At 41.1% G+C, this 16,625-nt stretch overlaps 4 protein-coding genes across 8 annotated transcripts in view; 1 reads left to right on the top strand and 3 right to left on the bottom strand.

The window, feature by feature from the left end:
- Nucleotides 1-8,429, bottom strand: part of GASK1A (golgi associated kinase 1A) — a 230,190-nt gene extending 221,761 nt beyond the window's left edge. Inside the window, exons 1-2 of the mRNA XM_081527698.1 lie at nucleotides 7,766-8,429; nucleotides 4,332-4,624 (exon numbers count right to left, since the gene is read on the bottom strand). The gene's annotated coding sequence lies outside the window, so the exon portion shown is untranslated. The remainder of the gene's footprint in view (nucleotides 1-4,331; nucleotides 4,625-7,765) is intronic.
- The window catches only part of LOC145520667 (atypical chemokine receptor 2-like), a 58,973-nt gene extending 50,544 nt beyond the window's left edge, over nucleotides 1-8,429 (bottom strand). Inside the window, exons 1-2 of one of the 2 annotated variants that reach the window (XM_081527723.1) lie at nucleotides 7,766-8,429; nucleotides 4,332-4,624 (exon numbers count right to left, since the gene is read on the bottom strand). The gene's annotated coding sequence lies outside the window, so the exon portion shown is untranslated. The remainder of the gene's footprint in view (nucleotides 1-4,331; nucleotides 4,625-7,765) is intronic. The other variant, XM_081527724.1, reaches the window with a different exon arrangement.
- ACKR2 (atypical chemokine receptor 2) overlaps nucleotides 1-8,429 on the bottom strand; it is a 45,382-nt gene extending 36,953 nt beyond the window's left edge. The window contains exons 1-2 of one of the 2 annotated variants that reach the window (XM_081527727.1): nucleotides 7,766-8,429; nucleotides 4,332-4,624 (exon numbers count right to left, since the gene is read on the bottom strand). The gene's annotated coding sequence lies outside the window, so the exon portion shown is untranslated. The remainder of the gene's footprint in view (nucleotides 1-4,331; nucleotides 4,625-7,765) is intronic. The other variant, XM_081527728.1, reaches the window with a different exon arrangement.
- Nucleotides 8,430-8,578: 149 nt separating this feature from the next.
- HIGD1A (HIG1 hypoxia inducible domain family member 1A) lies at nucleotides 8,579-14,527 on the top strand. Of its 3 annotated transcripts, none has more exons than XM_081527733.1 (4): nucleotides 8,579-8,635; nucleotides 11,966-12,080; nucleotides 12,714-12,848; nucleotides 13,519-14,527. In XM_081527733.1, exons 2-4 carry the CDS (start codon nucleotides 11,984-11,986, stop codon nucleotides 13,566-13,568), a joined length of 282 nt encoding a protein of 93 aa, XP_081383859.1. In that variant the 5' UTR covers nucleotides 8,579-8,635; nucleotides 11,966-11,983; the 3' UTR covers nucleotides 13,569-14,527. The 3 variants fall into 3 exon arrangements, with proteins under 3 accessions (XP_081383859.1, XP_081383860.1, XP_081383861.1); XM_081527734.1 differs by having other exon boundaries at nucleotides 8,589-8,665; XM_081527735.1 differs by lacking the exon at nucleotides 8,579-8,635 and adding an exon at nucleotides 9,123-9,222.
- The last annotated feature ends 2,098 nt before the right edge of the window (nucleotides 14,528-16,625 follow it).

The following is a 16,625-nucleotide window of genomic DNA, read 5'->3' as shown; positions in this document are numbered from 1 at the left end:
GGGTTCACTGTTTAGAAGGTATTCAATGACCCCCAAATTCTCTCATCCTTTTAATGGCATGCTTTAAATTTACTCCATATTCAGGGATATGGAGATACAGTGAAGACTTGGTCCCTGCACAAAAGAAACCCTGTAACATCAGTGTGTAGAAAGACTGACTTGTAATGAAGGCTATCTCATAGTTATGGGTGTTGGCATATCCAGAAATCACAGTTATGGGAGACAGAAATTCAAATGAGGAAACTGAACATTCTTGCTTGTGAGATGGATGAAGAAATATTTGACAGATGAAATCCTCTGGACCTGGGGATGAACTGGGACTCAGAGGATGAACAGTGTTTTACCAGGTAAAAAGTGAATACCTAAAAACTTGGATGGAACACCCCAGTCAGTGATAGCAGGATGCACTTTCTTCTCAAGTGCACGTGGAGCACTCTCCAGGGTAGACCACATGTTAGTCCATAAAATAAATCTCAATAAATTTAAAAGAACTTAAATCATACAAAGTATGCTCTTCAGCCACAATGGAATTAAATTAAATCAACAACATTAGGGAATTTAGGGAATTCACAGTTATGCAGAAATTAAACAACACGCTCCTAAGTAACCAATGAGTCAAAGAAGAAGTAACAAAGGAAACTGTAAAATACTTTGAGATGAAAGACAGCTAAAACAAAACACACAAAACTTACAGGATAAAGTGAAAGCAATGTTTAGAAGGAAATGTATAGCTGTAAATGCCTGTGTTAAAAAAGAAAAAAGAGGGACTTCACTGGTAGTCCAGTAGTTAAGACTCCATGCTCCCACTGCAAAAGGTGTGGGTTCGACTCCTCATCAGGGAACCAAGATGCCACATGCCCCTCGTTACGGCCAAAAAATAACAAAATAAAATATATTAAAGTTAAAAAGAAAAAAGAGGGGACTTCCTGGTAGTCCAGTGGCTAGGACTCCTTGCTTCCAATGCAGGGAGCCTGGCTTCGATCCCTGGTTAGAGAACTAAGATCTCATATGCCTCAGGGCAACTTAAGCCCATGCACCACAACTAGAGAATCTGCTCACTGCAATTACTGAGACCACATGCCACAACTAAGACCCAATACAGTCAAATAAATAAATTTTAAAAAGAAAGGACAAAGTACAACCTGGGTGGAAAGAGATGTCCTTCCCCAACTTCAATGAAGAACAGAGGCACAACCTGGACCGTGTGGGGCCTGATGGAACAATGGTGCCTCACTTATCACTCGGAGAAGGCGATGGCACTCACTCCAGTGCTCTCGCCTGGAAAATCCCATGGACGGAGGAGCCTGGTGGGCTGGAGGAGCCATGGGGTCACTAAGAGTCAGACATGACTAAACGACTTCACTTTCACTTTTCCCTTTCATGCACTGGAGAAGGAAATGGCAACCCACTCCAGTGTTCTTGCCTGGAGAATCCCAGGGACGGGGGAGCCTGGTGGGCTGCCGCCTATGGGGTCGCACAGGGTCGGATATGACTGAAGCACCTTAGCAGCAGCAGCAGCAGCAGCAGCTTATCACTAGGTAATAGGAGATAGGACAGAATCAAATGTATAAACACCAGAGTGAGCATGACAGTTGACTCATGTCACGGGAACAGCAATGTAAAGGAGACACAACACAACTAGAATCCCAGGGATGAGAAGAGATTTAAGACTGGGATACAGCAGATACAGCAGGAAGATCCTAGCTTTCTTCACCGGGATAGACTGGAGCAAAACTCTTGTTACCTTTTTTATTATTAGATGTGCCTCCCTAACTTCCTCTCTGAGTGGGGCCCCGAGAAACTCAGGTTACACAGAATACAAAGCAAAATGCTAGAAATGACTCAAGAAAATACAAAGTGCTAGGGAAAGGAAGTGTGTTTCAAAAGAAAAAGGAGTAGCATCAGGGACTTCCCTGGTGGTCCAGTGGTTAGGACTAAGTGCTTTCACTGCCATGGCCTGGGATCAATTCCTGGTTGGGGAACTACGATCCTGCAAGCCACACAGTGTGATTAAAAGAAAAGAAAAACAAAACGGGGTAGCATCAGTTTAAAGATCAGGAAAGATTTTATTCACAAAAGCAGTAGTATACGAAGGTGAAAGGATATGAAAGACTTTAAAAATTGTTTTCTGATCACAATAATAAAATAAATTTAGTTTGATAAATATAGAAAAACACAGAGAGAAAAAATGAAAATCACAAATTATTATCTTACTACTCAAATAAAACCATCATTAATATTTGAGAGGTATAGTTTTCCTCATCTTATTTATTTATGTATATGTCTATCTATAAATATTTATAGTATCTATAAATATAGATATACAGATATGAAAGCACATGTGTTTGTGAATAAATACATACATATAGAGATATAACTACACATACTCATATATTTCATAGATATATATGTAGATATACATCTAGATACAAAGATATAACTACACATAGATATAACCACACATATATTTCAAAACAAAAGTTGTGATTGATAAGGATTCTAACAGTGGAAATGGAAGGTAACAAAGAGACCAGGCACAAAAAGGAAAAGAAAGCACAGACAGGCGATGGAGCCTTCCAGAAAGAGTATGAGCTAAACAGGACTAGGTTCAAATCTTGCCTCTGCTTCTAGGAAACATAAGCAACTTACTTATCCATGCTGAACCTTAGCTTTCTCATGTGTAAAATGAAGACAATATTTACTGGATCGAGCTGTTTTAGTGATCAGACACTTGAAGATACCAGGTATGAAGCAGCCTGCCCAGAGAGTGGGAGGTGCTGAGCGGGTGCTGGTGTTGCACAGCAGGCTGTCTGGGTAGCTGCATGTGGTACTGCTTGCTTTTTTTTTTTTTCCTGATGTGGACCATTTTAAAAGTCTTTATTGAATTTGTCACAATATTGCGTCTGTTTTATGTTCTGGCTTTTTGGCCACAAGGCATGTGGGATCCTAGCACCCCTGACCAGGGATCAAACCCACAGCCCCTGCATTGGAAGGCAAAGTCTTAACCACTGGACCACCAGGGAAGTCCCTGGTGCTGCTTGCTTCTAATGTAAGATACTTAAGGGTAAGAGGGAGGCCAGGGACACTCTCCCACATTTATGAGCCCTCAATTCATTAAGTCACCAAGACAAACAGATGGTATGGTCAATTACATACCATAAAATTCTCCATTTTAAGGAGTACAATTCAGTGGTTTTTAATATATTCACAAAGTTGTATAACCATCACCTTTAATTCCATATCAATTCCATTTTTATCATGTCCAATCTGGGTGATACCCATTAACTATCATTCCCTATTGCCCTTTGTCTCGCCACCTCCCACCTCGTCCCCTTACCAGCCTGAGGCAAGCAATAGCTCACAGATTACAATGATTCCAGATGCCAGCTATATGAAAGAGCAAATTAGCCAGAAGTGGTCATAGGTCTTTTTAAACTGTTAGTGAACTCCCCGTAAGCAATAGCTTACCTAATTTCACAAGCAATCACAATCTGCACAGGACACAATACTTAGCCATCTTGCAGCTTGCAATTTCCCTCTAATCAGCCATACTATACTAGGCAACAGACCAAGGTTATGAGCTCACTTTATCTAGTTATTTAATACTCATCACTCTCAGAAAACCCCTCTGACTCTCATAAAACAAAAGAGCAGGAGGACTCTGACGGCTAGCACTTGTCTGCTGATTCATGAGTGAACTTAGATCAGGCAGATAATTTTTCTTTTCTGGTTTTTCCTGAAACAGGGCAGGCACGGCCCTGTCCCTGAACAAAAGTATCAGCATAGGGAGAGTAATGAGGGCCATCAATTTGGGTGAAATGTCTATTTGCAAAATCCATTTTTCTCCCAGAGTTATAAAATAATTGTCCATCGTCTCTGGCAAAGGAAACCACTATCCTGTCTGTATTGAGATACGGATCTAATTTAGATGTCAGCTACATTCATGAGCCCTCAATTCATTAAGTCATCAAGGCAAACAGATGGTGCCTCGCAATCAGTGTGACGGCAAAATGATTCGGAGAGTGGAGATGCGTCAATAAAACCCTATTTGCAGTGCCACTGAGTATGGCAGTGCATTCCAGAAGAGGCACCTCATTCTTAGAGAATTATCAGACTTGTAAAATTAGCCCTAAGTCGCCGTTGGGAGAGACAGAGTTGGGGAAAGCAGAGAGCCAATGGGTACCCAAGGCAGCTGGGAGGGTTCTGAAAGGGAGACTGTCTATGGGGTGGTGATCAAGAGAATAAGAAGCCACAGGAGCCCACAGCCCCTGCCCAGCTACCGCAGTCCAGTAACAGAAATGCAGCCAGAGTTACTGAACTCTGGTACTCACCTCTACAGAGAACTAGTCTTGAGTCATTCAACCAACATTTTCCATGTGCAGGATACCACCAAGTGCTGTGGGTGGAAATGTAATGGAGGTTCTGCTGCCAGGGTGCTTGCAACCCAAGGTTCATGAATAACCACAGGACTCTCCATCATACCAAGTACCAGGAGCCGGCTGGGGAGGCCAGGTAGAAAACCACATTTATCTTTTCTAGTGGAAATAGCTGTTTACCTGTGGTAAACAGGAAGCTTTTTGCTTCCAGCGGTCAATTCTTTCTTTGTGCAATCTAGTCAAATTACCTGTATAAATACAGATAATAAAAATTAGTCAACCTTTTCACTTACATAGTTTATATAAGATTATACATTTTCTAATTTTTAAAATCAAGATATAAACTACCTAAAACTGAATGCTAAAGACACCAAATTCTGTCTACTCACTCTCTACCAAAAGACATGTTTAATAAATTATATGGGGTATAAAATTACATCAGTTTTTAAGACAAAATAGTTGTGCTGCTAATGCCAAATCCAACCATTTCAACACAAAGGAAAGAGGCAGGTGGCCTTCAGCTCAGCTAGAGAAGTTACATACCCACCATCCGACCTACCCATCTCCCTACCCACCACACACCCCAAATAACTAATAGGAAGAACAAAAAGGAATTCTGAGGCGCTCCAGTGAATCCAAGATCCATTTTTTAGTGACAACCGCACGGCTTTTTGTTAGAAAATATTGTCAGTGAAAATCTTGCATCAAACCTAGAAGGACACAAATTTATTTCCTTATTTGATTTGTTTAGGTGCTTTCCTGTGTGAATAATCCTCTTGACATGGTATACAGAAATTGGGCAAATTTTGGCCAAAATTTCACTGAGAGTGAAGACACGTCTCATCTCTGCCACAGTTCTTTAGAGCGCTGGATCCACATGTCACTGGCTGCATGTACACAAAAGCAGAAGTAGCATCAGGGATTTACCCAGCTTTCATGTTTGGTTAATGGGGTGGAAAGCAGGTTTTCCAATCAAGTCAGGGAATTTAAGAGAATGTGCAGGCATATGAGGAAGGAGTATCCAGAGGAGCAGGGAGGAGAGGAGAGAGATAATTAAGTTCAGTTACAGCCATCTTACTGAGTCTGGAATTTTATGATGGCCTGGATCCTGGTCAATGCTCCCTGAGGACTGGTCTGTATGAACTATTACTGTTTTAAAGAAGCAGGCCTTGTCAAGGTAGTAGAGGAATGATACTACTGCATGTAGCTCTCCTCCATATCCTTAAGACCTAGAATATGGCCTCAATACAAAGAATATTACAAGCTACAAACTGAATAGCCTTTAGCTTTCTGGCAGAGAAATCCTGATAGTCCCTTTCTAATGCATTCAACTTCAAATACCTCAAATGCACTCAGCTCTTACAAACATCCAGCTCCAAAACCTTCAAGGACCACCTAACACAATACTGTCGGAGTTCTTCTACTAGCATTAAAGGTCCTCCTCACTGAGCTTACTTTCCATTACTCTCTGACTGTGTTTTAGTCACAAATGTTTGCCTTTTCCCCACTTACTGTCCTTCATACAAGAGCTACAATTCCACAGTCTACCTCTATTCCTCCGCCCACTGTTTCCTTTTCTGGAATATTCTTCCAATTTATTTACACACTAGTCATCCTTCAAACTTTACACATTCAAGCCCCAGTCCCAAGAAGCCTACTTTGAAATAGCTCACTCACTATGATATCTACCTGGATTTCCATTCAAAGCACTTCTCACAGACTGTTTTTGAAGTTTTTCTATGCTTATTCCTTTGACCTAATCAGATTATAAATTACTTCAAGGAAAGAACTGAGTCTAATTTCTGAGTCCATTACAGCACCAGGCACAATATACATGTCCACTATTTGGTGATCCTGACTCTCATTTCTATTTTTAAAATACTCATAGATACTCAATTTTTCTCAAAAGTCTTAAGATTTGTTTGAGACAAAATGCCACAAAGATCACACAATATTTTTTAAGGCTGTCAAAAACCGGATTATGTAGCTTTAAGCTGAGCCGTAACCTAAATAGACGTCTGAGTTTAGAAGCGCATTTCTTTTATAGTGGATACCATCATATGTGGACAGCTACTTGGAGCCTGAAAAGTTAGAGAGACTCTCTGAAGAGGGGAAATTAGCCAAAACTGGCAGACACTTCCTGCACTGCCTTTCTATAAACTACATGTAGATTAATTTAATACATGAAAACCTAAATTTTTATTTAGTCTTCTGTATTAATTATTCTTTGAAATGACACAGAGTAAGGAGAATGAAATAATACATGTTGTACGTTAATAATAATAATGTCTATACTATGAAAAATTTAATAGCTAAATCAGTTGTCACTGTTGTTTTCTTATGATACTGAATAAAGTATAGCAGAATAATCTTTTATAAATCTTCTGCATCATCTGATAGTTATCATTACCATTTACCAAGATTTTGGTTTCTATATACTAATCAGAAAGAGACCATTTCTTACACAAATAGGGCAGAGTCTGCCTCTTTCTGCACAACGCGTATCACAGGAATTTTTAAAGTAATAGCTTACACTTTATATGTTTCCTCATTAATCACTACTACTGTTATCCTCATTTTATAAAGGAAGAAAGTGAAGTTCAAAGTCTTGGTTAGTATATGGCCAAGCTGGGCCTAGCACTGGTCTGCCTGACCCCAAATCTCACTCTCTAGAAATTAGTAAATAAACTTAACACTATTTTGATTCAAAGAATGGGCCATGGTCATTGCTGCCGTTAGCCTTTGTATTTCCAGAATCAAGGGACTTGATGACTTCTGCATTACTTATGAATATGGTTTTCATATTCAAATCTCAGGTTCTCTTATTTTCTTAAATATTTATTTGGCTGCACTGGGCCTCAGATGCTGATGCTGCATATGGGATCTAGTTCCCTGACCAGGTACTGAACCCAGGTCCCCCTGCTTTGGAAGCACAGACTCTTAAGCCACTGGACCACCAGGGAAGTCCCTCTTTTATTGTTCTAAGTACCCTAAATGAACTTCTAATCTTCCGGCTTATCTTTCGAGCCCTTTGTATCCGTTGTCGCTTCTTTTAATATTACCGAGGCCCTCCAGAGCTCAAAGATAGTGTTCAGGGAGATATCGCCACGAACCTGACAAACACGTGCCTGCAAGGAGCTGAAAGCACTCCACACGACCAAGGTAAGGAGTTTTTACCATACTGGGAATGAATGTTTCCTGAAGTGAAAGTGAAAGCCGCTCAGTCGTGTCGGACTCTTTGCGACTCAAGGCCAGAATACTAGAGTGGGTAGCCTTTCCCTTCGCCAGAGGATCTTCCCAACCCAGGGATCGAACCCAGGTCTCCCGCATTGTGAACGGATTCTTTACCAGCTGAGCCACAAGGGAAGCCACAAGGGAATGTTTCCTACCTGTGTCTGAATTACGAGACAAAACATTTTCAAGATCCTGAGCCTATGACACTGAGCTTCTACCTGTAGGGTAGAGCACTTGGCAGTCTGCCTCGTTTCATGGTTATATCCAGAGATTTTAGTTTAGTTAGAAAACAGTCCTCATGGCAGTGCTTGATGCTTTGCACCAATTCGCCAGGTAGTTATCGAGTGATCTACTAACAAATTAGGGGTTCTGTCCCAGGAAGTTCACCGTTAAAAGGTGCCTGTGACTTCTTTCCTCAGGCAAACCACGCCGGTCAGTATGGAGTCACCCGCGCTTGTAATGAATGGCTGCCTCCGACCAGAGTGTAAGTGCCAAGCTCAGAGGCCCACAGCGCCTGTTCGCGGTCGCCAACTGCCAGGGCATGAAGAGTGGATCCAGCGCCCTAAAGCTGCCGGCGGCCCCTAAGGCAGGAACTTGCTCCCTCCTCACCCGCAGCCTCTCAAGGACCGGCTGCGGTTTAACCCTCTCAGCCTCAGCCCCGCCCCGCTGCGTTCGCTGATGCTCGCTGCTGCCACCTCCCAAGAGGAAAACCGCTAAGCTAATGTCAAGTTCCGCCCAGCCAAGGGCCGAGAAGAACCCTCGAACGTCCTCCGCCGTACCTAAGAGGCCGACTTCTCATCTCTGATGCAATCAGTACGTAAGAGCCAGGGACGAGAAGTCACCGCCCGCGCACGTCGCCCCAGCCAATCCGGGGCTCTCTCTGGGCCGCCCCACCCATCGCGTACACGCACGCACGCTCCCACCCACGCGTCCCAGTTGCTGGCTTCTGATTGGCTGAGGCCGGACGTAGGCGGGACCGGGAGAAGCCGGCTAGACGGCGGGTGCCGGAGTCGGGTCAGAATCAGGTAGGAACCTGAGACGTCTTGAAGTTGTCTGTAAGTGATGCATGCGGGCTTTGGGGCTCGAGTGACTCCGGGCGGTGGAGGGGGGAGAAGTGAGGCCGCGTTGAGAGCACCTTGGGAGGGTTGGCGCTCGCGGGCCTGGGAGAGGGGGCTGATGCCTGGGCTGAAAGGGGCGAAGTCTGGTTGGCGGGGCTCAGGCCTTACTTCGAGGTGCCGGGGAGGGCTGGTGAGAGCGTACGGAGCCTAGGAGGGGATGCAGAAAAGGCTTGTAGAGCGAATCGCGGCTGAGCTGGAAGGCTTGGGGATGCATCTGGGGAGGCACCGGGGTGGGGCCGACTTCGCGGAGCCCGTAGGCCCGAGCGTGTCCGGGACTTCTTTGAGAGCGGGGTGGGTGGGAAGGGACTGGGAGGGCGTGCGGTCCGGCCAAGGAGTCCTGACAAGGTCACAGGAAGGGAAAGGGAAAGGGGGGGAAGGTTGAAGGGTTGAGGGGAGGGCGTGAAAAACGACGCGACCTTCTCGCCATCGGCTTCCTCTTCTCCCTGGGCCGGTATTGCCTTCCACCTTTGGCGACTCGCTTCCGCCCCAGGAAGGTAAGAAGGACCAGGGCCTGTATCAAGCGCCTCTAACGGAATTTACATTTCTTCCTCAAAAGTAAACCTGCCAAGTTAGAGATTACAAAACATAGCACAGGATTAGAATTGGGAGCAGTCGAAATGATTCGGCAGGTTTATTCGCCTGTTTTATTTTACCGGTGCGGGAATCAATTATTCCTCTCTTCTGGGTAATCCCTGTGTCTGGAATCTATGCTTCCAGAAGTGCCTGGGATGAAAAGTTGTGATGTATAAGTGGTACCAGGCCCCAGCATGACAATCGTATTTGAGTTTTGTACACCAGTGGTTCTCTTGATTCCCTGTGCACCAGAATCTCTTGAACGGGTCTTCTTAAAATATAGATTCCTTGGGACCTGCCCCAGACCATCTGAATCAGAATCTCCTGGTGGGGACTTGGCAGCCGTTTAAAACGGGCTGACAGGTGACGGGTTCAAAATGAAAATTGGAATCCATTGTTAGAAGCTCCTGTGACAAAAATGACGAGTGAAGATCCTTAAATGTTTTTACATCACGTGATGCGGGGCGGCTCCTGTTCCCTTATGCCTCTGCTAGGTGCCCATGCACTTGGAAAGGTCTTCAGTAGTATCTTAGTTCACAGACTAATTCGTGTTTTCCAAATTGGCGTTGAGCATCTGGTTTTAGGTGCCTCCTTTTGTACATGTTCAACTTTCTGGCAGATCTGGGTCAGTTGCTGTCGGTGGATAAGAAAATGATAAAGGAAATCCAGAAGTGATGCTAGGAGAAAAAATATTCAAATCACAGCTGAAATTGTTAGATGAATTAAGTCACTGGGGAAGAAGATTGCATTTAACTTTAGGCACGACAGACATTTTTCACAATTCAAAGGAGACGCAGGCTTCTGTTAAGGAGTGGATTTTCAATTTTTTCAGATTAAATGTACACCAGCATAATAAGACAAATGATCTGGCAATATATTGTCAATCAAAAGAACCCACAACTGTGTATTAGGAGAGCTGGGTTCTAATCCTGCCCTGCCAGAGATTCCTGTTGTTGAGCAGTTTATTTCGCCCTTCATAAACTTTCTTTTTCCATCTGTAAAATAAGGCTATTGGCATAGATTGGTACTTGGGTTTTTATTCTCAAGTGACTTATACTAATTGACCCTGATACTTTAAAAGTTAACCATTTTTTATTTAGGTGGCTGTAAATCATGAATACTTGGGGAAACTTCTAGGTGATTAGGAAGAGAATTATTAAAATCTTACACTCAGGGAGTTTTATAGATATGTCATGTTAGAAATGGATTTTGAACCATAGAATACAAATTAACTTTGTGATGTGTTGGACTTTTAATATTCCCCTTTTATGCTGAAATGTGCACACAAAGTGTTCTGTATCAGAGACAAATTATCCTTAGTCACTTAAGACAAATAATGACTACATGGTTCCTTCATACCTTGATTCTTACCCCAGGGACTACTTTCTGAAAGCCAGATCAAATGGCCTGTCCATACAAACTGCTGCAAGGAAGGAGAAGCGAATTTTTGCTACACTGATCTGTTGGACAATTAGTTATCTAGAAATTAAGACAAAGGAAAAAAACATGCTTTTATATCTGCAGAAGGAGGTGCTAATTTTTAAAAGTGGATTGTGGTATATAATGGTTTTTTTTCTTGTGGTTGCAAAGATCCAAAACCTACTCAGGTTATCATGTGTTCTTTCATTGAGCAATGTAAGAATTAAAAGAGAAATTAGCACTTATGTACATAGAGCTTGACATTTTTCTTACTGATGAAACTCTACAAATGTGTGTAATTGTTATTTTTCACTAAATATTCCTAATTGCCTGAGAATAAGTTTAATAGTTGAATAAATTTTGAAGTAATATTTTTCAACAATAAGTTGAATGCGATTAGAATGTGGGGTTGGTGAGGAAGGTAGAAGGAGAAACTGTGATAAAACAGGAAAGATTTTGAAATGTTTGCCTTTGGGAAGTTTAGATTGGTTATGAAGGGAACTAATAAACATACTGGCCTAAAATAGTTTAATCTTACCATCTAGTCGATTTATGTAGTATCTTGGGGTTTGTTTGTTTGGGTTTTTTTTTGGCTGCACCATGCAGCATGTGGGAGGCTTGGAGGGACAATTTCACTTTTCAAACTAAACACTAAGCCTCACGTCTACAGTTGGATTTTCTCTGAGAACCTTGATTATTATTAAACCCCTTGAATAGCAAAGTGTTGAGTGAGAGCCATTTATTACTGGAGGGAGTGTAATGCACATGAAAAATTCATAAGCTAAGACTATACAGATAATGGAATGGGCAGTTAACTTTTTGATGTCATCTTTAAATGACATCTGACTGATGTCAATTATAACAGTTTATTGTAATTAACATCAGTCAGAGACTTGTGCACTTATGTACTATGTCTGACTCCCTTTTTTTAATCTGTGGGTGAAGTTTATCATCTGTTCAGATCAGTCAGAAGGAAGTATGTACAGTGACTGTGACTAAGGTGAAATTGAATTATTACTTTATTGTGATGAAACGCCTATTAGATTCCTGTGTCAAAAAAAAAGACTGAAAAGGAAGAATGGAGCCTTGGTCCCTTTGTTATGGAAATTAATCTTTTTTTCACCCTGCCCTCTTATTCATATAATCAGGCCAGTATCTTGCCTTTTTTTGGTATTACTTAAAGGAATAATCTTAAAAAAAGAAGTATGCTTTTAACTGCAGAACCTCATGGAAATTCTGTTTCAGGAAGATTCTTCAATCACTATGTCAACCGACACAGATGTTTCTCTTTCTTCATATGATGAAGATCAGGGATCTAAACTTATCCGAAAAGCTAGAGAGGCACCATTTGTCCCCATTGGTAAGTTTGACTTTGATGGTCTAATAAGCTTTAACACAATAGAAGTGTGGGTAACTTGTTTCATTCATCAAGCACTTCCTGATGAAGCATTTATTTTTTAATATTTTTTCATATGTTGGAATATGCTTAGATTGGTATAACTCTCGTAAAAATTCTTCTCTAAATTCAGACATCTTGTTTTATTGACTTATTTCAGTGAATGTGTTGTGACCCCAAGACCACCATCAGTTTCAGTGATTTCCTGCAAGGACTCACAAGACTCAAGAGTTGCTATAAACTCACAGTTATGGTTTATTACAGTCTCTGCTGCAGCTTAACTGATTTCCTTCAGGGAGGGAAGTAGGAGAGAGAAGAGTTCCCCTAGCACTCTTAAAGGAATTTATTTACTGGCTTCACAAGCCCATACTCTAAAGATGATCTTGATTTTCTAGATCTGCTACTGTTTGCTACCAATTTTGAATTTTTAATTCTGAATGGGGGTGGGGGTGGGGATTAAAACCTCAGTTTGTATGCTAGCTGGGTAATGGTGTCCTAAAGCATCCTTATAAAAAATAGAACACTGATTGATAAGAAACTCATCTTGATTCCCTGCCCCAATGTATCTGATATAACTTGTGACTATTTCTTTTACAGGAATGGCAGGTTTTGCAGCAATTGTTGCATATGGATTATATAGATTGAAGAGCAGGGGAAATACTAAAATGTCTGTTCACCTGATCCATATGCGTGTGGCAGCCCAAGGCTTTGTTGTGGGAGCAATGACTCTTGGTAGGTTCCTACAGGACATTTTCAAATTTTGGTTCCCCATGAATGGATTTCTTTGTAAATAAAACAAGGTAGATACTTCTAACTGACTTTGAAGCAGTTTGCAAATATCACTTACTCATTTTCACCTAAAAACTGAATGAGTACAAATAGTTCAAGTAGTGATATAGTTTTACTATCTATGATGATGAATCTTACTAAGGTTTTAAAGAAAGTAAAGATAGTAGTGCCCATTATAATGTCATTGAGGAGTCTATATATGCAAATAGGGTTGGTAGTAAGATCCATCATCTGGAAGAGACATGATGGCTGTTTTATTGAGTTTTTGAAGGTGGAAAAGATACTACATGCTTTTGTAGGCTTTATAATTCATTGACTTTATCTGCTTTATACAGCAAGATTGAGTCCTTTTAAAGTTGCCAGATAAATATTGATATTTTAGCCATCTGAGCTAATCATACAGTCTTGAAAATACTTCGGAAACTGTGTAAGAAGAATTTTAGAAATCTGCATTGTTTAAGAAAGCAAGAATGTAAGATGCCTAGGGTCTTGTTCTCCTTGTAAGTATTATATGCTAGTAAGAGTGCTACTTTTAGCTGTTTTATGAACAGTTTTTAATTTTCTAATACTGAAGAAAAATGTTAAATGCTTAACTGGCATTCTTTTTCTTTAGGTATGGGCTATTCCCTGTATCAAGAATTCTGGGGAAAACCTAAACCGTAGAGGAGGAGATGCTGTCTTGGTCTCGTTGGTGGTGCTTGCTTTAGTTAAGACATCTCATATTGAGGTTATGTGTTTATGCTGAAAATAAATTGTTTGGGTCAGACAAGAACATGGTAATGTGAATACTGGCTTCCTTTCTTGCAGGCCTGATTTGCCTGGTGACCAAGCTACTGGTGACTAGCTCACTAGCTCGGTCATTCGGGGGAGTCAGATCAGCACAAAAGAAACGCGTCCCTTTTAAGCACACTTGATAGCGGCACGTGTCCACCTCCTTAACCCCTTCTGACGACGTTAGTTCTAAAGGAGACAACGTGCCAGTCCTGAAAATGCTCCCAGTGGCTGCAGAATATCATACGCTTTTGATGTAATGTAGGAATCCTATTTACCCCAGTTAATTTAATTTTCTGACTGCCTTGTGGACTGAGTACTGTTTTAAGGGCTGGTTGGCTCTTGAGGAACCCTTTCAGAACAGTGTATGGAATACAACATTATAAACCTCCCTGCAAGTCTGTGTGTGTTTTTAAACCAAACCTAAAAAGCTGCTAACAGAGCCACTTTGAAGTAGTATTTATTTTAGAATCATAGTTGTAAACATGAGAGTAACTTAAATTGTAGATCCCTTTTAGCTCTTTTGTAATTGCAGAATTATATTTTGCTGTGGTTATATTAGAATAATTTTAAATTATTTTGAAACATGTATTTTAAGTGCTAATGCAAAGGTAAATGAAAAACACTTTTTAAATGTGTGCAGTGTGTTTATTTTCTCCAAAAGAATCAACTAAATGCCTATAATGGAAGTCATTGATGAGCAAGCTGGTTTGGTCAGACATTATACAAACTTTGGTATATCACACAATGCTTTGTTGTACTTGTGAAATTCTCTTGTCTAACCTGAATTTACATTCCGTGGTGATAACAATGGTAAATGTAGTGTTATTAAAGTAAATGAACACATCAAATGTCTTGTATTTATTTCAATTTGGGAAAAACCATCGTTCTTTGAAGTAGCACAAGTAGTTCCAAGAAAAGAGGGAATAAGAGCTAACATTTATTGAGTATTTACTGTGTGCCACATACTTTTCATGTATAAAGTCATTTAAGTTTCCTAACAACCCTAAGAATTGTGATCCTTGTTTCATGGAGAAGGACACCGAGATACGAACAGTTTTAAGTAATTAACCCAAGGTCACATAGGTAGAGAAAGCTGTAGGTTTGGGACTGAAACCTGGGCAGTCACACAGTAGAAGTCAACAGATGTTAGAGACTTGAAATGTTGGTCTTTGTGAAATTAATGCTGGAGAGGCAGCGGTTATCATAAATTAGTACTGGTGGACAAGAGGGTACAACATGGTCTTGACTTACCACTCCACTGACTATATAACCTGGCCCAAATCAGGGTTTTCTCCATTTTCTCCTAGTTAGAAACAAGAGATTGGACTAAGTAATTACTCCAGTCCTATCTAGCTTATAGATCATGATATAGATCTATGGGAAATGTGCTTTAAAAATAAAAGCTATTTCTAGGAACTCCTCTCAGCCTCCAGTAGACACAGGAGTTACTCGTAGGTAGTCCTAACAGTAATTTGATTAAGGATAAGCCTTCTACAGAAAAACAAATTTGAAAACAAGTTTCAGAAACTTTCTAAGGGATGAGTACATTATTGATTTTGTTAAATGAATACTAATTTGAGAGAAACTGATCTAGACAAATGCCAGAGGACAGAAGAATAGGAGCAAAATGTTGAGACTAGTGAGCATTGAGTAATCAGGATAAAATGAGTAAAGAAGAACAGAGTGATAAATTAGAACAGATGAACCTTCCCTGAAGAAGAGAGTGATAAATTAGGGTGGATGAATAGGCTGATTATGGAAGTTATGAAAAGTGGCTCAAGGGGATGTGATACTACTATTTACTGAGTCAGACCTGGGTTCATGGTTTTGCCACTTATTAGCTATGGTTTCCTCATCTGTAAAGTGGGGACAATGTCAGTGGCCTAGGTTGTTGGGAAGATTAAATGCAGTAGTGAATGTGACAGGGCTTAGCACAGCACCTGATACATTGGTAATCTCTGAATGGTTGCGGTTACCGTTGTTAAATGTTAAGCTTGGGACTGTGGCAGCACAGGAGGTACATGGGCCCTCCTCTCACAACTTAGTCTAGCAGCAAAGGCTGACTTTAGATCACTGACTTCAGAAAAGCATGATGAATACTAGGTATAGGGTGCGGAAGACTGGGGGACCTAACCTAGGGCTGGAGTCAAAAGTTACCCCAAGGAAGCCATGATCTAACTTAAGATGATTTTTCTCAGAGATTCCTTGGCTTACTGTTGCATGTTTTTGGAGCACTGGTATGTGACTGCTTCCATTCCTTTCTCTTCTACTAGTATGAAGGCGTGATGATCTTTTTTCAGCCAAAGCAGCTGGCATTAGTGCCTGGCTCATACAGATGTTCAATAAATGTTTGTTGAATTAATTAGAATAAGGTCATATTTTGAAGTTCAGGATTCTGCCATTTCCTGAAAAAGTCACCAACCTATTTCTAGTTAACAGGCAACAGTGCCATCTGGTGGTGAGAGTTGGAATTTGACTGCACACATGAATCCCCAAAGTACCCTCTGCTGTATCCTGGAGTCAGAACTCTGGAGTAGAGGACAGGTCATTTAGACCATTTCTTTTGCCTCACAGATGAGGAAACACTGTTGAAAGTTTCAGGAACTTGAAATGTAGGCTCTATCCCCAGGTAAATCTACAGCCCATGGAAACAGGCCGGAACAAAGCTGAAGGAACATAAGGTATTTTAAAGTTCTCGTGTCAAACAGTGGAACTGCCAACTATTATTTACATACTTAATCCTGTTTGAAAGCTCTTCAAATCAAACGGGAAACTGGAGGAAGGAGACCAAACATGCACCAGCTGTGCCTGGATCGCCACTTTCTCAGTGAATGATTTACCTGCTCTAAGCTCATGGAAGAGCCAGTAATACTCATGCATCCTGGCTTTATTCTTAGTTAAAAAAAGAGGGCCTACTTTCCCTCCAGCCACTAAAATGAGGCAAAA

Source organism: Giraffa tippelskirchi, chromosome 9 (assembly GCF_054371585.1).
Source record: "Giraffa tippelskirchi isolate mGirTip1 chromosome 9, T2T-mGirTip1v1.2.pri, whole genome shotgun sequence".
NCBI lineage: Eukaryota > Metazoa > Chordata > Mammalia > Artiodactyla > Giraffidae > Giraffa > Giraffa tippelskirchi.
This window is presented reverse-complemented; position numbering and strand designations above follow the sequence as displayed.